General features: G+C 46.8%; 1 protein-coding gene across 3 annotated transcripts; it reads left to right on the forward strand.

Moving 5' to 3' along the window:
• Positions 1-6: 6 nt before the first annotated feature.
• Positions 7-25,176, forward strand: ndst2a (N-deacetylase/N-sulfotransferase (heparan glucosaminyl) 2a). Of its 3 annotated transcripts, XM_069174662.1 has the most exons (17): positions 7-204; positions 9,638-9,708; positions 12,410-12,463; positions 12,690-12,863; positions 13,238-14,761; positions 15,709-15,796; positions 16,780-16,934; positions 17,995-18,180; positions 18,958-19,086; positions 19,279-19,461; positions 19,772-19,868; positions 19,955-20,078; positions 20,404-20,578; positions 20,659-20,829; positions 21,513-21,622; positions 21,761-21,863; positions 23,451-25,176. In XM_069174662.1, exons 5-17 carry the CDS (start codon positions 13,685-13,687, stop codon positions 23,574-23,576), a joined length of 2,724 nt encoding a protein of 907 aa, XP_069030763.1. In that variant the 5' UTR covers positions 7-204; positions 9,638-9,708; positions 12,410-12,463; positions 12,690-12,863; positions 13,238-13,684; the 3' UTR covers positions 23,577-25,176. The 3 variants fall into 3 exon arrangements, with proteins under 3 accessions (XP_069030763.1, XP_069030762.1, XP_069030764.1); XM_069174661.1 differs by lacking the exon at positions 7-204 and having other exon boundaries at positions 5,985-9,708; XM_069174663.1 differs by lacking the exons at positions 7-204; positions 12,690-12,863 and having other exon boundaries at positions 5,985-9,708.
• Positions 25,177-26,945: the final 1,769 nt, after the last annotated feature.

Consider the following 26,945-nt stretch of genomic DNA (forward strand, 5'->3'; position numbering starts at 1 on the left):
CTCCACTCCGATGACTCCGTGAGGGCCGTTGGTCGGGAGATGTCTGTTAGCCTGGAGCTAGCTGCCGGTCCCCGGCTCTCCGGGACCGGGCTTTGCGGACTGTCTGGCGGTCTCACCGGCGGGACAAGCTCACGGATCAGCCAGCGACGTGCAGGGAACAGACCGTGTAGGACACCGGGTTCGGGTCCCGGGCCGGTTCCGGAGGTGAGAGCTGGCGTGCTAACATTAGCTACGGTCCACTGAGGCTCCGCGGGAGCTAGCTGTTAGCATGCTAGCTGGGCTCCACGGCGGGCGACAGATTAAAGTTTCTGCTGCTTCTCACGTGTTCCGCTTCATGACGTCACACTGGAGGGGGGGAAGAGGGGGGGGTATGTGGGGGGGGGGGGGGCGCACCTGGATGTCCCACCTGGCGGGACGTGTTTCGGTGCGTGACGGAGCTGCCGGGACTCCTACTCGGATGTTTTGGTCCCAGACAGAGAGGCGGTGTTCGGCTCGGACGGGTTGGAGGTTAGGGGTTAGAGGTTAGGGGTTAGAGGTTAGAGGTTGGGGTTAGAGGTTAGAGGTTGGGTTGGAGGTTGGAGGTTAGAGGTTAGAGGTTGGGTTGGAGGTTGGAGGTTAGAGGTTGGGTTGGAGGTTAGAGGTTAGGGGTTGGAGGTTAGAGGTTAGGGGTTAGAGGTTGGGGTTGGAGGTTAGAGGTTGGAGGTTAGAGGTTGGGTTGGAGGTTGGAGGTTAGAGGTTAGGGGTTAGAGTTAGGGTTGGAGGTTAGGGGTTAGAGGTTAGGGTTAGAGGTTAGGGGTTGGAGGTTAGAGGTTGGGGTTGGAGGTTGGAGGTTAGAGGTTGGGTTGGAGGTTAGAGGTTAGGGGTTGGAGGTTAGAGGTTAGGGGTTAGAGGTTGGGGTTAGAGGTTAGAGGTTAGAGGTTGGGTTTGGAGGTTAGAGGTTAGGGGTTGGAGGTTAGAAGTTGGGTTGGAGGTTGGAGGTTAGAGGTTAGGGGTTAGAGTTAGGGTTGGAGGTTAGGGGTTAGAGGTTAGGGTTAGAGGTTGGGGGTTAGAGGTTGGAGGTTAGAGGTTGGAGGTTGGAGGTTAGGGGTTAGAGTTAGGGTTGGAGGTTAGAGGTTGGAGGTTAGGGTTTAGAGGTTAGGGTTAGAGTTAGGGTTGGAGGTTGGAGGTTAGGGTTAGAGTTAGGGTTGGAGGTTGGAGGTTAGGGGTTAGAGTTAGGGTTGGAGGTTAGAGGTTGGGGGTTAGAGTTAGGGTTGGAGGTTAGGGGTTAGAGGTTAGAGTTAGGGTTAGAGGTTGGAGGTTAGGGGTTAGAGGTTAGAGTTAGGGTTAGAGGTTGGGGGTTAGAGGTTAGAGTTAGGGGTTAGAGTTAGGGTTGGGGGTTAGAGGTTAGAGGTTGGAGGTTAGGGGTTAGAGTTAGGGTTGGAGGTTAGGGGTTGGAGGTTAGGGTTAGAGTTAGGGTTGGAGGTTAGAGGTTGGAGGTTAGGGTTGGAGGTTAGAGGGTGGAGGTTAGCGGTTAGAGGTTAGAGTTAGGGTTGGAGGTTAGAGGTTGGAGGTTAGGGTTAGAGGTTAGAGTTAGGGTTGGAGGTTAGGGGTTAGAGGTTGGATGTTAGAGGTTTGGGGTTAAGGGTTGGAGGTTAGAGGTTGGAGGTTAGGGGTTAGAGTTAGGGTTGGAGGTTGGAGGTTAGGGGTTGGAGGTTAGAGGTTGGAGGTTAGGGGTTAGGGGTTAGAGGTTGGAGGTTAGGGTTGGAGGTTAGGGGTTGGAGGTTAGAGTTAGGGTTGGAGGTTAGAGGTTAGGGGTTAGAGGTTAGGGGTTGGAGGTTAGAGTTAGGGTTGGAGGTTAGAGGTTAGGGTTGGAGGTTAGGGGTTAGAGGTTAGGGGTTGGAGGTTAGAGGTACGAGTTAGGGTTACGAGGTTGGAGGCTAGAGGGTTAGAGGGTTAGGGTTAGAGGTTACGGGGTTAGAGGTTAGAGTTAGGGTTGGAGGCTAGAGGTTAGAGGTTGGAGGTTGTTGGAGGTCCGAACAGCTGCTGATGTTTTACAAGGAGGGTTAAATGTGAAGTGTCCTGTTGAATGTGGAAACGAGACACGGGACAACTTCTCTGCAGGCCGCGAGAGTTCAGGTTTGATTCTGAAGATGATGGACATAAAGATTATATAATACATTATATATATATATCATATATATAATGTATTATATAATATATATAATAATACAATAATACAAGTAACTGTGACACTTTATGATGCACATGTTATTAAGTACATTTAAATGTGTCATGGTGCCACCTGCTGAACTCTTGAAGGTTCATTAGAGACACTCTTCATTTAAACCTCTCTGCTGCCATCAACATGTGTTGATCCATCATGTGGATCAGCTGCAGGTGAACTCACCAGAACTCACCCGGAACCAGAACTCACCCAGAACTCACCAGAACCAGAACTCACCCAGAACTCACCCAGAACCAGAACTCACCCAGAACTCACCAGAACTCACCCAGAGCCAGAACTCACCCAGGATGCACTGAGATCCGATCTGGTCGGTCCACACCCGGAAGTGTTTCCACCTTTACATCAACATGTGACCACCTGAGATCAGATCTCACTTCCTCCACTGTTTGTGCAAATGAACACGGAGGCTACGTCACGGAAATATATAAGTAAATAAGCAGGAGAACAGGAACCTGAACATCAGAACCACAATGATTCGGGTCAGATTAAGTCACTGTCCCAGCAAGTGTCCGGTGTTTTGGATCAAAGGGGGCGGGGCCTCTCAGCTGTGGGTCTGATGTGTGTCAGAAACTACAGGAGAGAAACTACAAGACAAACGGATGCATGAGAAGAGGAGTTTAAGCTACAGGTCGGCTGTGGTGAAACCAGCGTGGTGTTTTAATTCACTGATCAGCTGCTTCAGTCTGCAGTAAGTTTCTCCTGCTGTCAGTCGGCTACAGTTCAGCTGACTCAGCAGAATCACACAGGACATTAAATATAAATAAAAGAAGAGCAGGCGGAGATCAGATCAGGTGAACGACAGATGGAGGGAAAAAGCAAAAACAATCCCAAACTAACGAACCTGCTGTAACGTGACGGGTCAGATACCAACACAGGAACATGGAGCTGTTTATTTTTACTGATGTTCAGAGGACGTCAGCTGAGCAGTCTTACAATGTGTCCTCAGGGTGGATTGTGTTTAAAAAACAAACGTGGACTCATGCGTGTCAGACCTGAACAGATCGGACCTCAACGCCTCGTCGGTGTGTTTCCACCCGGACTTCTGCTGGTGAGACTTGCAGTCAGATCGCATGTGTCCGGTTTGAAAACAGCCAAATGGGAACGGGGCCAGCGACGCTGTTGGTGACGTGGACCTGAATGTGTCCTGGACGGACCTGAATGTGTCCTGGACGGACCTGAATGTGTCCTGGACGGACCTGAATGTGTCCTGGACCACCTAAATAGTTGCACTTCCAGTGTCTTTTCACTTCAGAGGCTTACAAAGCGCTTCATTCACACCAACAGCGATGCATGTTGACGTCAGGTGTGAGAAGGACCTTTGAATGATATTTCCCAGTGTGTCCAGGCCATTGTCTCTCCCTTCATCTGCCTCGGTGTGAAAAAGCAAGCGGTGCTTCGTGGTTCCATCCGTCTGCTGATGGATGTAAAGCCAGCGAGCTAACTCGGGCTCATACGACAAACATAGTGACTTACGTTTCCCCCTGAAACAAGACGTGTGAATTAAGAGGAAATAACGCTGGAGGTTGAATCTGAAAATGAACTGCGATGGTAACCACAGTAAATGTGTGCTGCAGCCACACAGAGGAGGAAGACAGAACCACAAACTGGACTCTGGAAGAATTATTAATGCTCAACACAAGGAGGAGAAGAACCGCAGACCTCCCTCACTAACCATCCGGTGATGTTCAGCTGTTGATGTGCAGGACTGTTACAGCTCCTGGTGTCCTGAGTCGGTCCAGTCCGGGACGGCACACTTCTTCAGGATATTGCAGGATCAGCGTGTTGGATCTGGAACCAGAACGTGATCAAGAACTTCTGATTCATCAAAAATTCACTCCAGCAGTCACATGACTGCAATATTATATTTGTTTTAGATGCACATTGCAGCTAATATCAGATTAGTGTCAGAAAAGTAGTTGGAACATGTCCGCTCTAATTCAGGTTTATTATACAGCAGCACATTAATCCTCTCAGAGCACTTTGCCTGATGTGTGATGACCGAATCAAGCTGCCCGTTTAAATCAAGAAAAATAATATCGTGAATGTCACGAAGAATTAACAGCATTGAATGATGTCATGGGTTTTGTTTTTGTTTTTCTATCTCCAGACTTGATGCGGTACTTTCAGTATCGACTACGTCAAACACAAAGCTGACACTGTGCTCGGCCCGATTCCTTATGTTTACCTAACGTGATCAAATAGCAGCTGTTTGAATGAGGACTTTGTTCGCTTGTCCCGGACTCCAGTAAACCCGACTGAAGTTCAGGATCCATCGTGAATCTCTGTGTAGTTTTACACTTGTTATGTTGTGGAGTCTGTCTCCGTCAGACGAGCGGGGGTGTAGTGGGTCTGTGATGGAGACCTGTTGGTGAAAGAGATGGAGGAAGTGGGAGTTAACCTGCGACAGCTGTGAGATGAAGATCTTCTGTCATATTGTGGTGTCGACGCTGACTCTCTCTCTCTCTCTCTCTCTCTCTCTCTCTCTCTCTCCCTCCCTCCCCCCTCCCGCTGCATTTGTTTTGCTGGATGCAGGATTTGCATGTTTCCGTTGTTAACCCTCCGACATGCTAGATGTGAGCGTGAAGCAGTGGAGGAGGAAAAAAAAGGAACCTGAAACTCTCTCACATCCATCCTGTTAGATTTAAAGACACTTTGTCGTGAACCAAATTCAACCGTCCGGTCAGTGACGGATGAGAATCACGACTCTCCTCCAACATCTCAACCCTCAGATAGACATCTTTCTCTCGACCCAAGTCTGTCGGGTTTTGTCAAACAGATCGTCACCACGAGCAACAACAAACCCTCAGGAATCCTCCGTCAGAGAGGATGTGTCCTGCATCATTAGGCCTTACGTAACGGTGAATGGGATTTGGATCATCACCGGTCGCTTTGCAGAACGTGACTTTCTTCTCAGCGATGCAGAATAAGAAACGACACTTTCTATTCTGACAGACAGTTTTGTGGTAGAATTCAAAAGAAGAGTTGTGTTGAGACTGAGCCGGCTATAAAAAGCCCATTTCCCTTTGTGAGGTTCGCCGCTCTGATGACTGACTGGTTCGTCTCTGTTTCAGAGTGGAGACCCAATTAGAGCCGAGCTGGAAGCCCGAGCCCACTTGTGTCCTGAGAGCGTATTACTGATGTCTGAGATAAGGGCTGATAATTAAGAGGAAGGTCCCGGGGTGGTTTCACACAGAGATGGTGTTTATGTATGAGGCAGGCTAATAAAACCCGGCCCTGTGGGAAGTGGAGCTGTTTGATTTCTGTGGTAACTCTGTTATGGATTTTAAACAGCCGGCGACTAAAAAAGCTGCCAGCGCCACACAGGGCAGTCGATGGACCGCCGAGAGAGACAGCAGTGATGGACACACTGATTACTGACAGTTTATTATAGACGACTGGAACAACAGGAAGTCTGTCGCAGGCAAGCAGTGATGTCATCGTTGGTTTGTGAACGTTATGAATCCTCCAGTTCAGATTCTGTCCGTCACCATCTTGTTAGTTCGGAGCGGTTTGGAGCAGGAAGTGACCATATTTGGACAAGCTGGGGGAGGAGCCAGCGGTGGATCTGACCGATCTGATCGGAAACCTGACGATACTACGTCCCGCCCACCGATAGCTGTAACCTGACTGCACCACAGGCCTGTCAATCAAACAGACACGCCCCCAAAAACAGGTCTTCTTGAATCTTCTTTTCTAATGAATGAGGGATTATTTTCAGATGGACCTCCAGAAAACTAAGAAGAAGGAGTGACTTTAGCTAACAACACCGAGATAACTGATGGACACATTTTATTCACTTTGGATTTGATGAGAGAAGTTGAATGGGAGTCTATGGAGCCGGAGGCTTTTTGGAGCCGACCTCTAGTGGCACTCGCTGGTATTGCAGCTGAAGACACTTCTGGATCGGAACCATTTTTCAGACCTGAAGTTACGAACTCTTTTATATCCAGTCTGTGGTCAGGGTAGTAAGGTGTTCTTCTTTCCTTTAATGGTGTTTTGACAAACAGCTTTTCGATGCATTACTGCCACCTGCTGGTGATGTGGAAATCATGTCATTAGAATCGAATGTATTAAGAGAAAATTAACATTCTAAATGTAAAAAAACCCCATTCTAAACACGACTCTATAATTGGAGTAATAGTCATTTTATTATTTTACAGAACTTATTGTAAAATAAATTCTCTTGTCAGTGCGTCGATGTCTCATCCTGACCAGCTGGACTCTCGACCATCAGCGTTATTCTGTTTAGATATAACGGAGGCCGCTGGAATTTAACAGCACTGAGCTGCACACAGACTCATATGTGAACTTTTTATCTGCACAAAGGTTACAGTTTGCATCATGACTGTTAAGATTTCACAGCACATAAGAACAAGGAAAATATCAATCCGAACACTTCACTGCTAATTATAGAAACTTCATCACTGCTTTCAGCGCTCACTCGCCACAACAAGGGCCCATTGACCCTCCATCACCTCCAGGTTCCCCACCGGGCCGCCTTCACAAAGAGGAACACTGTCATGGCGGCGGCTGCAGCTTCAAGGTTCTTCTCGTGGTTGAACACGTCTTGGTTTGTTGGGAGCAGCCCTGCTGGTAGTTTGGTGGTTGATGCAGTTTTTCATTTTATGCAAAGATTCTTTTTTTTAATAAAATTCGATTCCTGCAGACAGCATTTTATCAGCTCGTATTCCCATCTCAGTATGTCTGACGGTGCAGAGCTGCTGGTACCGGGCCTCGGCTCGTCCGTTGGATAAACGTCCCGTGTGTCGTCGACAGCTGTCTGTTGTGTGTCTGTTGTTGGAAACAGAGCGTGAACACGAGCAAACACGAGCACCTGGACGATGTCACGGAGCCAAACGCAGACGGCGGCACAGCTTCCTTTTGTCCGATGTCCTGTTTTTGTCCAGTGTTGAGTGAGTTCTGGTCATCGTGGAGATCCGGAGCGGTCGGGTCAGGTGAGAGGCGTTTGTCCATGACGGCCGCTGGTCCCGCTCGGTACGCCCGGCCGATCGCGGCCCACCTGGACCGTCGTCCCCCCTCAGTGCTGAGAGACGGTCTCTGTTCACACCTGGCAGCAACACGTGTTCTGGGTGATCTGGTCACAAAGTGGACCGCTGTCAGAGCAGCAGTTTACACCCGGCACCTCACGTCCTCGCTTTATATGCAAATAAACAAGTAAATAAACACAGATCTTCCTGTGTAGAGAGGGTCTGAAACCTCCTCTGATCCAGTGCACGCAGAGAAATTACACCTCAGATGGTCACAAACTATTAAATCACCTATAAATGAAAAACTCGTATGTACACGGTGATTCGTGCTTGAGTTGGGTTACTAACAAATGTGTGTACCAGTCAACACACGAACACGGAGAGAGGTAAACATACATGTTTATAAATGTCTGAGACACTCTTTGACATTTATGAACTGTTAAATTTCACGTCTGTGAACTCCACACGGATCCTGTAATACATGCTGCGTTCGGGTGCTGGTGTAAAATTGGGACATCTGGGCTTCATGTCATTTTTTTCTAAATTTCACAGAATAGCTTGTGATAGCTGGATATGACGGGATGAGTTTTTACCACCAACAGACTGTACAGAAACTGATGACTGCAGCCTTCACTAAAGTTACACATCTTTAACCAGTCGAGTTCATCGTCTTCAGAACAGAGTTCATCAGAAATAAATGCTCCCTGCTCAGAGTGCCGACGTCACACCAGGATGTGATAGCATGTGGAGGTGTCTCTGTGGCAGGACGGCCACCTGACTAGTTAAATATAAATGTGACAAATGATGGGAGTGAATGAACGTCGTGTAGATCAGCAGCAACATGTCGGCTCTGTCGGTGTGTTCCTGCAGAATCTGTAGCTCGGGCCCATTTTCAGGTTTCCTGTGGAGCGAGTGTCCCTGCAGGGTGAGGTGTGAAGGTGTGAAGGTGGGCTGCCACATGTTGAGACACGGCAGGAAGCCTCTAATGAATAGTTTGTGGAAGAATCTTTGTGTCCCGTGTCCAAGCTTGTTTTCATCCCCTCAGGCTGTTAACATCATCTGTGCTATGAAGAACTGGGTATTATTCCAACCTCTCGCCTCCGGGGGCTGTAATGAGTTATGTACGAGTTGTATATGAGTTTTTTATATAAATAAATATAAATATATATATGAGGCCAAAACACAACAACAACTCTTTCTGCATAACTTTACATAATAACAGAGATGTTCCATTTAGATGATTGTTCATGATGTGAGAACTGAACTTCTGATATTACAGTACGGGTTGGATGCTGGTTCCTGTTATATCAATGTTATCAAATCTGTTTTAAGGAACAGAAAATGACACGTTACAGTACGAACATGTAACTTCCATGCAGTTTAGAGGGGGAGAGCGTAACTCGGGTTGTTTTCTGTGATGATAATTACCAGATGTTCATGTGACTGTTCACTAGGAAGCATGTCGTCACCACTTGGTTACAGGTGTGTGGAAAAATAAAACGTTTTGTTCAGCTGCACCAGCGGGACACTTCAGGTTTCACTCACTGTGCTTTTTGGGTTGGAAATGTTCCTTTTTTTCCCCCTCAGTGCTCATTCGCGTCGGTAACTTCTGAGCACATAATGTGAGTGAGAAAGCTCGGAGACTCCGTCGCTGCTCCTCTGAACAAAATGCAGCTCATTTCATTCACGACAGTCAGCGAAGTGCATCGACTCAGGAACTCCGCTTCGCTCCGAGGATGGAGTTTATTTTGATCTCCAACTGTGGATCCGTTCGTGTTCAGCTGCCGTCGCCGTTCAGGCTGCTCACCAGCAGACAATGATGGGACACTTTGTCCTCCAGTTTTGCTCTAAAGTCGGAGACGTAGAATGTCTCCACTGGAGAAATGTCAAACACTGATGATTGGCTGTTAAATTGCTCATCATGATTTTTTGAAAGTTTCCCTCATAACTTTTCAAATAAGATTATTATCATCTCTTCTTTAGTGATGCGTGACTCCCAGCTGTTGAATTGTTTCGGCCTGATTATCTGAAGAGCTTCTGTGATCATGAACATTTGTTTTTAACTGTATTTGAAAGGTTTCGTTTGAAGAGCAGTCTTTAGACGTCGTGGTTCCCCCAGACAGATCCATCTGGCTCCAGACATCTTCTATCGGTTGACCTCTGGTTTCTACCACTTGACCTTGAGAGTAGAATATTAGAATCAGTTTTAACAAACATAAAATGACACTCGACCCTCTTCAGTCCAAATTCCTCTGGTGAACCTGTTCATGTTCCTCCCAGTCATCAAGAGGTCCAAAGAAAGATCAGAATCATGAAGACTTGTCCTCAGACCTTACTTTTTTTGAACAGTGCTCTCCTTCTGTTTCCTTTGTATTTATTTATGTCCACAGTTTGCCTTAAAGTCACACAGTGTGTCTCTTGTCAGTTCTCCTCTTGTTTCAGATGATCCCAGCGATGTGGAGCTGAAGGACTCGTGACTGTGGAAAGTCCAAGCAGGTCAGCATCTTAAAAAACACCCAAATGAACTCTTAAAACATGATGTTCACTGCTTCAGACTCCTCGACAAATCTCTCCATTTTGCTCAGCTTGATATTATTAATTAGGATTCACATGAAATGCTGGTCATCTTCCATCCTGTTGGCTCGTAGTGCTGCTGCTGCTGCTGCTGCTGCTGGAGGAGGATGTTCGTTGTGGCTCCCAGAGGAGTGTTCAGCATTTCTCAGTCAGCCATTAAACAGCTGGAGCTCGTTATCAGCAACAGAGATGATTTCTAGTCTCCAACTAAATAAATACAGAACATAGAAACACTGAACTGATCAACCAGCTCAGTCTGGTTGGAACAAAGATATCTGAGGAACAAAGATATCTGATGAACAAAGATATCCATGTTCTCATGTGTTTTTAACATTTTAGCTCCGTGTCATGTGTTCAAACCAAACCGGTCCAGCTAGCCTCCTCTAGGATTGTAAGTGCGTGACTATCCGTGGTGTTACGGTACGGGTGCTCGGAGCGACCAAAAAGGACCAAAAGAGACCCGACTTCACCAAATGGGTCATTTAATAGATCTAGAACAAGTAGAAACTACACTATATTACATATTATATGAAATTCTATTCTAATTCTATATTCCCATTGAGGAGGTGGAGGGATATTTGTAGTGATGAGCAGGATGTGATGTCATCATGATTTGAGCACGTTGACCAATCAGATCTCTGGGTCAGAACTACGTGTTGGATAATTGAGTGTGCCACATTGTATTGTTCACAGTACTATCAGTATGATTGTTAATATGCTGTGAGAAAGGTGTGTAACGATGCACAGCTGCAGGTTTTAGTTCCTCAGAGAGACTTCTGTGTTCTGGACACTAAACATCACATGTTCAACAAACCCGTGAGATGTCAGTTTTTACTGAATATCTGAAGGCAAACTGTCACATTCATGCTGACATATAAAACCAGAACTCGACCACTGTATGTTCTTGAAATTTTACAAAATATTTCTCCGTATGTTTTCACAGAAATGTTGTGATATCAATTCAGGCCCACAGTGACTACCCAAAATGCACTGCAGTACACTGCCAGGGATAATCCATGTCTGGCTCCACTCCCAGCGAGGATGTGGCCCGTCCATTAGGAAATGAAAACAGTTGAAGAATTTAATCACTTTCTTCAAGTGGTGGCCTTATCTTCTGCTGGAAAAACACTGATACTGTAGAAACAATATTAAAACAAGAGGCCTGACCCACTTACAGGGAACGAGCTTTTCCTCTCTGTCGGAATAATTAGAAGAAAACTGAAACTGTAAAACTAAATCACCGTGTAAAACGAAATTCATGTTGGATGTTTTCCAGGTTCATAATTCTTCAGAAGCTTTTAAATTTCACATGTAGAAATAATCTAAAAGCCAAACTATCACAAATGACAGGCAGTAAATTCATTGGACAAACTAATTAGCATTTCCCAGCATGCCTTCTTCCTTCCTAACTTTTGAAAATAGAGCAACCAAAGTGAACCGGACTAAGTGATGGGGAAAAATCTACATTTTTTAAAAACTTTTGGAGCTTTTCAATAAAGACAAATGAAGAAAGGCCTTCATGAAAAAGGGCCGTGGATCCAAACTATAAGACACACAATGTAGAAGATTGTTCTGTAGTGTAGTGAGTGTAGTGTAGTGATGACCCACAGGAGGTCACATGGGACATGTTGTGCGATGCCTCCTAGGATGCTCTGTGTGTGTATTCAGGAGGATGTGATTATTTACATCGCCACCAATTAAGAGTTTTAGAGAGATGACAACATTCAGTGTCCAGCTGTCACTCACATCTTTCATCCACTTTGAAAAAAAAACCTCTTTTCAGCCGAGCGTCTGTGTTCACGCTCATCCAGCTGGAAGACCACAGAACACATGAATGAGAAGCCTGTGTGTGTGTGTGTGTGTGTGTGTGTGTGTGTGTGTGTGTGTGTGTGTGTGTGTGTGTGTGTGTGTGTGTGTGTGTGTGTGTGTTTTCCTATAAGCAGCACATTCTCTTTTTGTCACTCACAGGAGGAGGACCACACACACACACACACACACACACACACACACACACACACACACACACACACACAGGTCCTTCATCATGAAGCAGCTCTTTTAGTGCGACTAAACGTTTCCGTTGTTCACACCGGTGCCTGAAGTCGGGATGTTCGGACATTTGCACGTATTTTCTGACCTCCCCTGAAATCAGCATCGTTTACCTGAAGTCAATCAATCACCTCCCAGTTCAGAGGTTTGGAGCTTTTTATTCCATGTGGACTCCTCCCTGTGGAGGGTGGGAGGTGTGTGATGGGGGGTCGGGATGTGTGTGACTGTCAGCAAACAGCAAAGGACCCATCTCTTCACTTCATGCTTGTGTTGTGACGCTCTCTTTGGATTGTGCTGCCGGTGTTCGTATGACTGCCTGTTTGTTGTGTTTCCGGTGGATATTTTCAGGATATTTCCTGTTTCATGAGTTCAATTTAAAAAAGGGTTTCATGTTAAGTTTTGACCTGGTGCTGACATGAACAAGGCCGCGCTTGTATTCATTTTGTGTTGAAAGTTTTTGCTCAAACTATGTGAAGCTTCTTGAATGTTTTATTTAGAAGTTGAATATGTAAAGACTTGACTGAATAGATCACTGTTTTACCAACATGTGTCCTGTTTCTTCTCTTCAACACAGAACCGGTTCTTGACATCTGGATCAGAAGTTTTTCAGGTCTGCAGTGTTTTTCAGGTGAGATTACAGACCTCAGTCAACAAAAGGTGAAGTACAGGAATTACAGGAACTACAGTCAGTTATTTTTCCAAATAGAGAAGCCTTTAGTTCAGGTTGTTGGTGGAGTGTTCCTTCAATTGTTTACCCCGTTCTAACCAATCATCAACCATCAGTGATGTCATCGTTGGTTTGTGAACATTATGAATCCTCCAGTTCAGATTCTGTCCGTCACCATCTTTGCTAGTTCGGAGCGGTTTGGAGCAGGAAGTGACCATATTTGGACGAGCTGGGGGAGGAGCCAGCGGTGGATCTGACCGATCTGATCGGAAACCTGACGATACTACGTCCCGCCCACCGATAGCTGTAACCTGACTGCACCACAGACCTGTCAATCAAACAGACACGCCCCCCAAAACAGGTCTTCTTGAATCTTCTTTTCTAATGAATGAGGGATTATTTTCAGATGGACCTCCAGAAAACTAATAAGAAGGAGTGACTTTAGCTAACAACACCGAGATAACTGATGGACACATTTTATTCACTTTGGATTTGATGAGAGAAGTTGAATGGGAGTCTATGGAGCCGGAGGCTTTTTGGAGCCGACCTCTAGTGGCACTCGCTGGTATTGCAGCTTAAGGCACTTCTGGATCAGAACCATTTTACAGACCTGAAGCTACGAACTCTTTTATATCCAGTCTGTGGTTTTAACCTGCAGCTGCAGACATGTCAGAATTATACAGAGCAGCTATAAGAAGTGTCTTTCGCTAACCTTTCCCTGCCTTCGTCCTCTAGGTGTCCCTCTCTGAGATGTCCAGGCTGGGTGGCCTAAAGGGGTTCAGCCCCGCAGCACGGACCACCAGCACCGATGCACCCCCTGCTGAGAGACAACACAGACACCTACAGATGGACACGTCTGCCAGTAGAGACACCTGCTCAGCTGCTTGAAAGAGAGGAAGAGGCCTCTTCCGGACTGATATTTGTCTTCCCATCTCTCCAATAATCATCTGTTCGTCCCTTCGGTCGCCTGAGAGTGTTGTTGCACTGCCCAGGTCGACGTGCGGAACAGGTAATGGATGATGCTGGCCATGGTGACATAGTGTAAATGGCTATTCTTCAGCACAGCTCAGTGCCTGTGTCTACTGTTAGATCTTCCTCCTCCTCCGTCCCCTTCTCCTCGCCCCCCCGCTCCACCTCTCTGCTCCCCTGCGCCGACCAGACCTGCCTCCGCCCTCCAACACCATGGTGGGTGCAGGCCTGGGCGTTTGGAAGCTACTGCGAGGTGTCCGCCAGCTGGAGCTTCACCGCCTCATCCTGGCACTCATCATCTTCTGCCTGCTGTCCATGGCCTTCCTAGCTTACTATGTCTCCAACAGCCCCAAAATCAAGGAGGCCCCCCCGCTGCCTTTCAGTGACTGCGGAGGAGGAGGTGGGGGGGCGTCCCTGGGGGTCAGTACGGGGGCTGCGAGTGGAGGGCCGGGGGGCCAGAGGGCTCCTCTCTTCCTTCCCCCTCGCCAGGGACGCCTGCGTCAGGTGAAGGCGATGGACAACTCCAGAACCGAGCCGGTGGTTCTGGTGTTCGTGGAGAGCATCTACTCCCAGCTGGGTCAGGAGATCGTAGCCATATTAGAGTCCAGTCGCTTCCATTACCGGACTGAGATCGCTCCTGGTAAAGGTGACATGCCCACACTGACGGAGCGTAACCGGGGGCGATACACGCTCATCATCTATGAAAACGTGTTGAAGTACGTCAACCTGGACGCGTGGAACCGGGACTTGCTGGACAAGTACTGCGCCGAGTACGGAGTCGGTGTCATTGGCTTCTTCAAAGCGAATGAAAACTCTCTGCTCAGCGCGCAGCTCAAAGGTTTCCCCCTCTTTCTCCACTCCCACCTCGGCCTCAGGGATTACCGGATCAACCCCAACGCTCCGCTGCTCTACATCACCAAGCCCAACCAGGTGGAGCAGGGCCCGTTGCCGGGCGACGACTGGACCATTTTCCAGTCCAACCACTCGACCTATGAACCCGTGCTTCTGGCCAGCACCAAGTCCTCCGAGGCTCTCGCACATCTAGGGCCCGGCCCGCTGCGGGCCCTCCACGCCACCGTGATCCAGGACCTGGGGCTCCACGACGGCATTCAGAGAGTCCTCTTTGGAAACAACCTCAATTACTGGCTTCACAAACTGGTGTTTGTGGACGCCATCGCCTATCTGACGGGGAAGAGACTGTGTCTGTCCCTGGACCGGCACATCCTGGTGGACGTGGACGATATATTCGTTGGCAAGGAGGGAACCCGGATGAAGGTGTCCGACGTGGAGGTGGGTGGGCCGAGCCGGCCGTAATGATCAGAGGTGAACTGATGCTGAGTTTGCATTTATCCAACATGTTAAGGAGATGTTCAGAACGTTATCGTCCGACATGCTGAAAGAGTTAAAGACACATTTCAGATGTTTTTTTTGTGTACGATTTTCAGATGCTGACGTGCAGTGACTGTTGTTGAGCACTTCAGCAGGAGAAGGATTACTAATACATTAAAGTAGCTCTCATCAATATTTATGAAATGTATGAAGGGATGTGAGTGATTAATGATGCCGCTTGTGGTGATGAACTCTGAGATTTATCAGCTCCGTCTGCAGCGGCAGTCATTTATTTATGGATCTTTCTTTCGCCGTTATCGAGAGTTTCACCTTGTTTGGTCGACAGCTCTCACTGATCAGAGCGACATGGCCGCAGCTGTTTTGCAGAGAAATCTTACTTCCTGCTGAACAGATGGACACCGTTAGAGACGAGCTGGTGAACTCGGTTTAGTTTTAATGTTTCATTTTCCACAATATTCAGCTGGTAGAGACCAAAATCTGAGCTGCAAGAGAGGAATGACTGGGCATGGAAACAGTCTTACAGGTTTAAAGGAATCAATAAGGAGCTTCTCATCATGAAACCTGATTCTAGTCTGGTGGATCTGAAGGTGAAATTAATGTAGGGGTGGACTGACTTATTATTATTATCATTATTATTATTATTATTATTATTATTACTATTATTATTACTATTATTATTATAAGGTAGTTTCACTGAGGATCAAATGTTTGCTTGTTCAGATATGTTGGTACCTTTTGGTTTATTTTCATCCAGCATTATAAAATTTGTGGCAAATATCAAATGATGCCACATGGGACTGATTCCTTGTTGAGGTTAAGCTACATGAGGTGATAATTCAATTGTTTTTGAATAGATTGTAAATATAATGTTTGTCATCCTCTCGCAGGCTTTAATCAACACTCAGACCAAGCTGAGAGCGCTGGTCCCCAACTTCACCTTCAACCTGGGATTTTCTGGGAAGTTCTACCACACGGGTATGAAGTACAATAATACTACAATGACACTGCGGTGGAGCTGTAAAAAGGAATATTAAAAAAAACAACCTCCCTGTGCAGTCTGGACTGTAATGAGTATATAATGCCGCCTCAGCAGTAATAAGAGGGAGGAAGCTGTTCTCCTCCACGTTCCCTCCGCAGATTAATCCTGCTGTCACAGACTCCTCGCTGCTGCAGGAGCATCCATCCATGAATGTAACAGAGGAACTCCACCTTTATCCTCCTTATGTTTGGCAGAAATACGCTTGGATCGCTGATATTTAAGAGTTTTATCATGAAAACGATGCCAGATGGACATTTTACAAACTTTGAAGTGCTCATGTGTTATTGTAAATTGTTTATGTTTATGTCTCCAAACAGCTGTTTCTTCAGAAACGCCTGGACACTCATGTAAAACTTTGAATCAGGACGAGATCAGACTGGATCCAGATAACAGCTCACAGCTTCACTCATTTACAGACACTTTTTTACTAAAATAATTCAGGCGAGAATAAAAACCCTTCTACTTTAGTGTGTTCAAACTTGTATAACTCAGTGGCATTAACACTTTTAGTGAATCTGACTGTTGGAGATAAAACTTCAGTGTTTCCTTTCAGAAGAGACCAAACTCACACTTCGACTACAAATGGTTGAAGAACAGCTCTCAGTTGATTTTAGTCTGTCTGGATGTTTGATGCAACTTTTACTGCCAGAATAAAAGGTTAATGTGCTGCAGGTCATTTCATTATGAAATCTCTCTCTCTCTCTCTCTCTCTCTCTCTCTCTCTCTCTCTCTCTCTCTCCCCCCATCTCTCTCCCTCCCTCTCTCTCTCTCCCTCTCCCCCTCTCTCTCTTGCTCTCCCTCTCCCTATGTCTCACTCTCTCCTTCTCTCCCTCCCTCCCTCTCTCTCTCTCTCGCGCCTCCTCTCTCTCTCTCTCTCCCTCTCCCTCTCTCTCCCTCCACCCCCCTCCTCCTTCTCCAGGTACCGATGAGGAGGACCGTGGAGACGACATGCTGCTGCAGCACCGTATGGACTTCTGGTGGTTCCCTCACATGTGGAGTCACATGCAGCCGCATCTCTTCCATAACGTCAGCGTGCTGGCGGAGCAGATGAGGCTCAACAAGGTGTTCGCGCAGGTGAGCAGCGCTGTGACGCCGAGCCACGTCGGCTTTAAAGAAACAGCAGGTGTTCTCTGGGCGTCTGTACCGGCAGATCTAAGGTCCGTGTGCAGGTGGTGGGACCCGACAAACCGAGGAGACGAGTGTCACCTCAGCAGGTCTCCATCAGTCATCGTTACGATGGAAGCATCATGGCAGCCTGCTGCTGTTTGACACGCTGCATTTAAAGCATAAAGAAAAGGATCCTCAGGCCTGATGAGTCACAATCTGAACTCCAGCAGGATCTCATCCTGCAAACACCAGACACTGCTCACATGTGCAAAGATGTAGATACTTTACCAACAAGTTATAATCGCTGTCAAAGACTCAAAGTCCTGAATTCTGGGTGTAAATACTTAAACAAAATAATGAACATGAACATAAATATTAAAAAGTGGTTTCACTCAAGCTACATCCATCAGTGATGTCATCAACCATCAGTGATGTCATCGTTGGTTTGTGAACGTTATGAATCCTCCAGTTCAGATTTTGTCCGTCACCATCTTGTTAGTTCGGAGCAGTTTGGAGCAGGAAGTGACCATATTTGGACGAGCTGGGGGAGGAGCCCATCTGATTGGACACTTGACGATACTACGTCCCGCCCACCGATAGCTGTAACCTGACTGCACCACAGGCCTGTCAATCAAACAGACACGCCCCCAAAAACAGGTCTTCTTGAATCTTCTTTTCTAATGAATGAGGGATTATTTTCAGATGGACCTCCAGAAAACTAATAAGAAGGAGTGACTTTAGCTAACAACACCGAGATAACTGATGGACACATTTTATTCACTTGAATGGGAGTCTATGGAGCCGGAGGCTTTTTGGAGCCGACCTCTAGTGGCACTCGCTGGTATTGCAGCTACAGACACTTCTGGATCGGAACCATTTTTTTAAAGCTGGAAGCTACGAACACCTTTATACAGTTTTTGGTTTCACTTTGTGAACCACAACACAATAAAAAGTGAGGAGATGTGTCCTGACAACATCTTTCTCCCTCCCTCTCTACATCCTGCCCCCCTCCCCTCCTTCTCTCCAGGAGCATGGCATCCCCACAGATATGGGCTACGCTGTGGCTCCGCACCACTCTGGGGTTTACCCGGTCCACAGCCAGCTCTACGAAGCCTGGAAGTCCGTGTGGGGGATCAAGGTGACCAGCACGGAGGAGTACCCCCATCTGAGGCCGGCCCGGTACCGTCGGGGCTTCATCCACAATGGGATTCAGGTCAGTTCACAGTCCTCCATCCGTCAACTTTACTTCACACTAACACTTTTTTTGGTCCAAAAATGAAGGTAGATGTGGAGCTGTGTATTCAAGAGCAGCTCTGTGGATAAACAGTGAGTTTATAGCATTATAATCATTATTCAGATGTAAAGCTTTGATGCCCACAGCAGGCGAAACATCACCGATCTGTCAAATTCCATGTTTCTGTAGAAAATATCACTCAGATAAAAGTGTTGCAAAGGTTTGAGCACCTCGGGACACATTTTTAAAAATCTACTTTTTAAGAGTTTTTGGAGTCCTGTATGAATAAATGATGATGTTTAATAACTCATTGGACCTTCTTCAGTGGAGACTCGTCATTAGAGACTGTCAGCTGATGCCAGAGTGACCCGGTCTGACCCGGTACTGACACTCAGCAGCTGACTGAGAGTCTGACTTGAAGCTTATTTCTACATACAAATGCATCATCGGTTGAAAGTGCTGCTTCCTGTTATGTTGTTTTGAATGAGTTTGAACGGAGTGAAGTGGAGCTCAGAACAAACCAACACAAAGGATCTGAAACGCATCATGCTTCATCTACCTGTGGATCAAACACGGCTCGTATTGGCTCCACCTGTGGTCCAATCAGCTGACTGATGAGTCACTGACTCCGCCTCCACCTGAGTTCAAAGAGAAGGAAGGAAATGGCTGAAAAAGATCATAATCGTATAAATATACAACAAACAATGAGGGATGTGTTTCAGGTGTTGAACAGTGTGTTGTGTGTCTGTGTTTCAGGTGTTGCCCCGGCAGACCTGTGGTCTGTTCACTCACACCATCTTCTACAACGAGTACCCAGGAGGTTCGAAGGAGCTGGACAAGAGCATCAGAGGAGGAGAACTCTTCCTCACGGTCCTCCTAAACCCTGTAAGAGCAACACACACACACACACCTGTGTTGGACTCCGTTGACTCCACCCATGAATATCTGATAACTCCATCTACAACACCAGTACAACACCTGGAACACATCCCTCCTGTCTGTGAGCAGGTGAACTTTCCTCCAGATGTTTTAGGGTGGATTCAGACTAACTTCCATCACGTTGTCTCCTCGATCCAGATCAGCATCTTCATGACTCACCTGTCGAACTACGGGAACGACCGTCTGGGTCTTTACACCTTCGAGTCTCTGGTGAAGTTCGTCCAGTGTTGGACGAACCTCCGGCTGCAGACGCTGCCTCCCGTCCAGCTGGCAGACAAGTACTTCCAGATCTTCCCTGAGGAAAGAGACCCGCTCTGGCAGGTGGGGATCATTTCATTATTATTATTTATTTTATTCAAACTAACAGATTTATCTTTACAAAAAAATTATATTTCCAGTTTTGTTCTGACTTCACGTCGTGTGTAAAGAATCGCTGCGTCGTAGAAGATCATTAAATCAAGCTGGAGCTAAAACAGCCGATCAACAAACATGGATTTGTTCATTTGTATTAATTTTTAACTTCAACTGTTTTACTGAAAAAAAAATTAACACTTTCAAAACAAACAACGTGAACTGAAGCGTCTTGTTGGATGTTTTTACTTGTTGTGAAGTGGACCTGCTTGTTTTTCAGAACCCGTGTCATGACAAAAGACACAAAGACATCTGGTCCAAAGAGAAGACCTGCGACAGACTCCCCAAGTTCCTCATCATCGGACCGCAGAAAACAGGTTCCTCCCTCTGCCTCAGCTTCATCATTGTCTTCGTCGGCACGTCTCTCTCTGCTTTGTTTCACATGTTCTGTATTTGCTCAAAGGCACTACAGCGCTTCATTCATTCCTGAGCCTCCACCCGGCCGTCACCTGCTCCTTCCCCAGCCCCGCCACCTTCGAGGAGATCCAGTTCTTCAGTGGACTCAACTACGACAACGGGATCGACTGGTGAGCTCCACACACCGTCCTCAGAGGACGTAGAGGTCAGATCTCACCACGACATGATGCCATCACTCCTCCTCTTCCTCCTCTTCCTCCTGGCTGTGAGTTCATCATTCCATGTTTAAAGCTCACCGCTTTAAACATGGTGCAGTCAGCTGTAACCTGACTGCACCAAAGGCCTGTCAATCAAACAGACACGCCCTCAAAAACAGGTCTTTTTGAATCTTATTTTCTCATTAATGAGGGATTATTTTCACCCAAGTGAACAGAACCTCTGACACTCAGGTGGAAACAGGACTGTTCTGATGATGTGGTTCTGTGTTCCTCTCAGGTACATGGACTTCTTCCCGTTCCCCTCCAACGTCAGCACAGACTTCATGTTTGAGAAGAGCGCCAACTACTTCGACACGGAAGCGGCGCCGAAAAGAGCCGCCGCGCTGCTGCCCAGGGCCAAGATCCTGGCCGTGCTCATCAACCCGTCGGACCGGGCCTACTCCTGGTACCAGGTGAGAACCAGAACACACACCAGGTTCCTGTGAGCAGCTCAGACCTCTCTGCTGATTCGTGTGTGTGTGTGAATGAACAGCACCAGAGGGCCCACCAGGACCCTGCAGCCCTCAACAACACCTTCCATGCGGTGGTGATGGCGGGACCCTCGGCCCCCCGGGACCTGCTGGTGCTGCAGAGACGCTGCCTTAACCCCGGGGGTTACGCTGGTCACCTGGAGCGCTGGCTGCAGCACTACCAGCCCAGCCAGGTAACACACACGCACACACACACACACACCTGCACTGCAGCAGGATGAAGTGTTCCTGACGTTTGTAATGTTTCATGTCACAGCCTCGTCTGCTCCTTCACTCTCACTTCTGTGTGTTTTATTTGTGCTAAAAGAAGTGCTGTCACCACGGTAACAGCATGTAGCTGGTTTGACCGACGCTCTGCTTCAGTGCTCTACATGGGACATTATCCTGTTTGACAGATTAGTGTCCTTAAACCTAAAACCTCTGCCTCTAAGGCTCGGGGAGATGAGTGGTGCTGATGGGAGCAGAGGAGTTCGTTATATCTGTCTGCTTTTAGATTTCAGCTTTCATTGAGAAAACTACTAAATCATTTAATATTGGCGCCTCGTCTCTGAGTGTCCTTCTGGAAAAATTAAAAATCATCATCCAACTAATGTGAAACCAGTCTGTACTTCCACGTGTTTAACCAGAAGGACTTACTGAAGGGCTAAAATATGATTCCATCACACCTGTCAGCTGCCATGACAACCAACCACGTGGTTCTGTTGGACTGGTTCTACCTGAGGAGGTCCAACAAGCCCAAACTGTAGTCTTATCATCCGGGGACAGTTTCTAAGATATTGTGTGTGTGTGTGTGTGTGTGTGTGTGTGTGTGTGTGTGTGTGTGTGTGTGTGTGTCTCTCTCTCTCTCTCTCTCCAGCTCCACATCGTGGACGGCGCCCTGCTGCGCTCCAACCCAGCTCTGGTGATGGAGGGGATCCAGAGATTCCTCGGTGTCACTCCCATCTTCAACTACACACAGGCTCTAATGTTAGTCTCACACACACACACACACACTGTTCATGTAGAGAAGCTGTGCTGTTGAAGGGGACAGTTCTGATGTTCAGAGATGACCTCTGCTGGGGAACATGTTGGCTGCAGGTAAAGTAATGGCTGGTGTGTCTGCAGGTACGACGACAGCAAAGGTTTCTGGTGTCAGCGGGTGGAAGGAAGTCGAGCCAAATGTCTGGGGAAGAGTAAAGGCAGGAAGTACCCGGAGATGAGCTCCGAGGTACGTCCACACACGTCCCCGTCACCGACGAGCTCTCTGGCTGTCTGTATTAAGTTGCAGCATCATGCAACTACATGAATAATCAACTAACTTCCTTTTCATGAACACTAGCTACTACAGTAGAAACACAGTAGAATCCGTCTGAGAGCCAATAAACTGAATCCTGTTTGTCTGTGGTGGTTTACAACCGTGTATTTAAACACAAACATGCTGGGAAACTCCTCCCCCAGCCATTACCCAGCATGCCCCCGATCCTTCGTAACCCATAAGAATAAAAGCAACCGAGTTAAATAGATGTTGGTAGAAATGATCTTTCTTTTTGTTTTTTTTTATAAAACATGCCGTGTTGGAATATTTCAACAAAGACAAATTCACACAAAATATGTTGTGACTCAAAACCAGAAGTGTACAAGGTGGGAAGGTGATTATGTACCCGACTATTAACGTGGTCTAATGTCAACAAGGAACAAGGCATGCTGGGAACTTGTGCTGTAACCTGCTAAATATACTCATGTTGACTCCAGATTCAGGTGAAGTGCTGTCTGTATTGCCATAGTAACAGAGTTGTCATCTTGAAACCTGCAATAGAACTACATGTTAAATGTCATTAAAAACTCTTATTTATGGATATCTATTTATATATATTAGATAAAGAGGTGGTTTTGGTAAACTCATCTCTTAATTAATTAAATCTCCATGGAAGATGTGTCAGAGTGGACCAGGTCTTTACCCACACTCAGCTGGGATGCTCTCCAGCTCCCCCATCAGGCTGTTCAGGATACAGCAAGGTTAGATGATGGATGGATCTTTATTTATGTACGCTGATTAATCTGCTGATTCATCCTTTTCCTGCTTGTTATTATAACTTTAGAAAACACCGTCTGTCCACTTCTAATGAAAACTGTCCACCTGTTTTGGGACATTAACATGGCTTTTAAAAAAGAGATGTAGGGACATAAAATGTGTTAGTGAAGTGTTGGCAGCTTGGAGCTGTGAGGTCACAGAGTGGGATGGGATTATTAAATATGAAAGTAATAAATAACATCAGAGTTTAAACCCAGACAGCAGAGACACAGTGAACCACAGTGGAGAGACTTATGTTACCTCTGCTTCCCCTGATCACTGACCTGTGTGTGTGTGTGTGTGTCTCTGTCGTTGTGTCTCTGTGTGTGTGTGTGTGTGTGTGTCTCTGTGTGTGTGTCTCTGTCGTTGTGTCTGTGTGTGTGTGTGTGTGTGTGTGTGTCTCTGTGTGTGTGTGTCTCTGTCGTTGTGTCTGTGTGTGTGTCTCTGTGTGTGTGTCTCTGTTGTTGTGTCTCTGTCGTTGTGTCTGTGTGTGTGTGTGTGTGTGTGTGTGTCTCTGTCGTTGTGTCTGTGTGTGTGTCTCTGTGTGTGTGTCTCTGTTGTTGTGTCTCTGTCGTTGTGTCTGTGTGTGTGTGTGTGTGTGTGTGTGTGTGTGTGTGTGTGTGTGTGTGTGTGTGTCTCTGTCGTTGTGTCTGTGTGTGTGTCTCTGTGTGTGTGTGTCTCTGTTGTTGTGTCTGTGTGTGTGTGTGTCTCTGTCGTTGTGTCTCTCTGTGTGTGTGTGTTCAGTCACGTGCCTTCCTGACAGAGCACTACCGTGAACACAACATGGAGCTGCTGCGTCTCCTGAACCGTTTAGGTCACCCGCTGCCGTCCTGGCTCCGCCTAGAACTGCAGAGCAGCAGCTGGAGCTGAGGCTGAGACGTCCCATGCAGACGGACGTCCCACAGAGACGGGGGGAGGGGGGGGATGCGGACAGGCTGGGACCGGAGTCTGTGGAGGCCCGGCTCCGGATTAGACTGGACTACCTGATCGAGAAGGTTTCAGCTGATGTCAGTAGTCCTTCTGCTCCGTGGACAAAAGAAGACTGTAAACACGAGGTCTTTGTTACGTGTCCGTCTCTGTCTCGGAGACATCCGGTGGACTCCCTCCTCCTGATCTGCTGCCTTTAGCCTCGGTCAGCGTGTCGGACTCTGACCCTGTGGTCCGGAGGGCCCGGTGAGCAGCACGGTAGCTCTAAAGGAGCAGGTCAGACAGCCTTAATGTGAGGGGCGGAGCTTATACGGAGGAGTGTGTGATGGACACAGGACTCACCTGCACAGACACACCTCATCTCTCCACCACACTGATTGTAAAGCAGTCCGGTTTTAAAATGTGTTGGGTCAGGGTGAGAAGCAGACAGGACAGACACACACTCACACACACTCACACAAGTGTACCTGCAGGTCCACTCAGCAGGGGGTTGATGTGTTTCCAGACAGACACTAATGATGACAGGTCCAGGTGAAGATCAGGTGATCAGACAGTCCAGGCTGAGGCCGACGCCCACATCCTGTAGCAGCAGGTGTCTGATTCTGATTGGCTCGACAGACTGTTTCTGACCTGAATACCGTTTAAAGTTAATGTTCATCCAGACACACTAAACACTGAGGAGGAAAAGTTCTGGAGCTGTTTCAGTAGATACAAACCTCATTGTGCTTTCTGAAAGACGTTTTGGACCAGAACGTCATAGTTCCTGTTCTGCTACAGCTTTTCAAAAAGTCTTCCTGACTGTGAGCAGGTGAATCAGCCTCCCAGCTCCTTCAGTATGAAGTCATTCTTCAAACCGAGCTGACGGACCAGATTAAAGTTCAAATATTTTCAGATGTTTGACTTTTCCAAGAAAATTTGTTTCGTAATAATGACCTTCATTATAACATGAAAATGGTCCGCTGAAAGTTAAAGACAGGAAGCTGCCCTGAAGAGCCGTTCTAGTGGTTTCACTTCTATAAAGTTGGAGGAACCACAAGAGACAGATTTAATAATCACTTCCTGTGTCCACTCGCTAACTTCCTGTCTGGAGTCCCTGAGCTGAGCTGACCCTGAACGCATCAGGACAGGAGGAACAGTTTGATTTTTTTTTTACTAGACAAAGTTAATTTTTTATTTATTTTTGTCATCACTCAGCGAGTGTTTTCACCATTTAGATAGTGATAAAGCAGCTGTTTCCACTCACCCTGACAGGATGTGGTCCAGAGGCTCAGTCCTGGACCAGAACTACTTCAGACCCGGTGCGGTGGTTTGACTTGTTGGCAGCCAATCAGAACCTCAGTCGGTCAGAGAAGCAGAGAACCCAACATATATCTATGAAACACACATCAGCCCCCTTCTGAGGACTGGAGAGCAGAGGTCAGAGGTCAGAGCCAGTACAGAGACCAATCAGCTGCTGTCTTCTTGTTTCCTGTTTGTTTTTGTATAAATGTCCAAAAGGCCAACACTGTATTATCTCTAATAAACACAGAGAGGTTGGAAGGATGCCGGTGCTCTTGTTCCTTCTTCAAGCTCCCGTAGAAACATTCGACCAGCGGCATCATCAGAACTTCAGGCGGAACCACAGGTATGTTAAAAACCCTCAGTTCTGTCTGCAGGAGCGCAGATCATACAGTTTTCAGTGTCTAGTTTTTCACAGGTGGCTCAGTGAAGTGTTGAAGTACCTGAGTGCCAGTGGTGGGATGTTAAACATGAGGTGTGGAGGGAGCTGCAAGCAGAGCTGCTGTACCTGTCTTTGCCTGCAGGGGTTAGCATGTCTGCAGGTTTTACTCGTGTTCACTGTGGTCATAGAAGAACCACGACATCTAGGTGCTCCAGACCTGTCGATGGTCTGTAATTATTCAGTTCTTCACTTTTATTTCTTTTAGTGACATGAAGCACTTTGAATTTGAAAATCCAACACGAACGACACTTCATAATTATGTTGACATCCTGTTTGACTCTGCACTTCATATTCAAGATGTATTTGTTCATCCTAAAGATCCTGTTATTGATATATGTTAGCGTACATGGACCACACGGTCAGAGGTCACAATGGTTTGACAGTTCCTTCCACATAAATTCCACTTACAACCTTCGGGGGATAAAACAGCAATGAGACCGAGTCTGATGATGAAGCTGGTGATGTTACCATGGTTACATTTATAAAGTTAAAAATGAGAGATGGTTTTACATCATTGTTCTTATCTTCATTTGCAGGTTTCTGAATGTTTCTGTCCAGAGGATGACTTTTCCAGCAGTGTGACGTCACCTGATCACACGAGATGATTTCTGAATCCGTTTTCATATTGAAACAGTTCTTTGTTGAGACTCGATGATGTTCAGCAGGTTCTCTTAGTTCTGCTGCTGTTAGAAATCATGGAGTGTCATGACTCAGGTGGATGAGAGCTGGATGTCAAAGTTATTCTTTTATTCTTTTTATCCTGTAAAACTCTGGGATCAGTGATGAACAACAGCTCTGTGAGATGGGAAACAATGAAAGAAACAATTTAAGGATAATAACTCTAAAATATCTCCACATAGAAATATAATTTATTACGTCCAACAAACATCGTCCGCAAGCAAATAACGTGGGACAGAAACACACAGCTGCTTCTAGAAAATCTCCTTAATCTGTGCCCAGCTGTCAACCACACACTCACACACACTCACACACATACATATACACTTCTCTACACCACCCCACACACACACACTCTCACACACACACACACACTCTCTCACACACACACACACACACACACTCTCTCACACACACACACACTCTCTCACACACACACACACACACACTAACACACACTCACAAACACACTCACACACACACACTCTCTCTCACACACACACACGCACACTAACGCACACTCACAAACACACACACACACACACACTCTCACATATATATATACACTTCTCTACACCACCCCACACACACACTCACACACACACACTCTCACACACACACACGCACACTAACGCACACTCACACACACACACACACTCTCACACATATATATATATATATACACTTCTCTACACCACCCCACACACACACTCACACACACACACTCTCACGCACACTAACGCACACTCACAAACACACACACACACTCTCACACATATATATATATATACACTTCTCTACACCACCCCACATACACTCTCACACACTCACACATATATATACACTTCTCTACACCACCCCACATACTCACACACACACGCACACTAACGCACACTCACAAACACACACACACA

The sequence above is a fragment of the Embiotoca jacksoni genome, unplaced genomic scaffold (genome assembly GCF_022577435.1).
Source record: "Embiotoca jacksoni isolate LCO1_2020_lvr unplaced genomic scaffold, fEmbJac1.0.p SCAF_60, whole genome shotgun sequence".
In the NCBI taxonomy this organism is placed as follows: Eukaryota; Metazoa; Chordata; class Actinopteri; family Embiotocidae; genus Embiotoca; species Embiotoca jacksoni.

Bases quoted from the DNA above. Each gene is read 5' to 3' on its own strand.
- ndst2a (XM_069174662.1), top strand. From the start codon at position 13,685: ATGGTGGGTGCAGGCCTGGGCGTTTGGAAGCTACTGCGAGGTGTCCGC. The intron at 14,762-15,708 runs GTGGGTGGGCCG...ATCCTCTCGCAG, and splicing joins TGAAGGTGTCCGACGTGGAG to GCTTTAATCAACACTCAGAC. The intron at 19,462-19,771 runs GTGGGGATCATT...CTTGTTTTTCAG, and splicing joins AAAGAGACCCGCTCTGGCAG to AACCCGTGTCATGACAAAAG.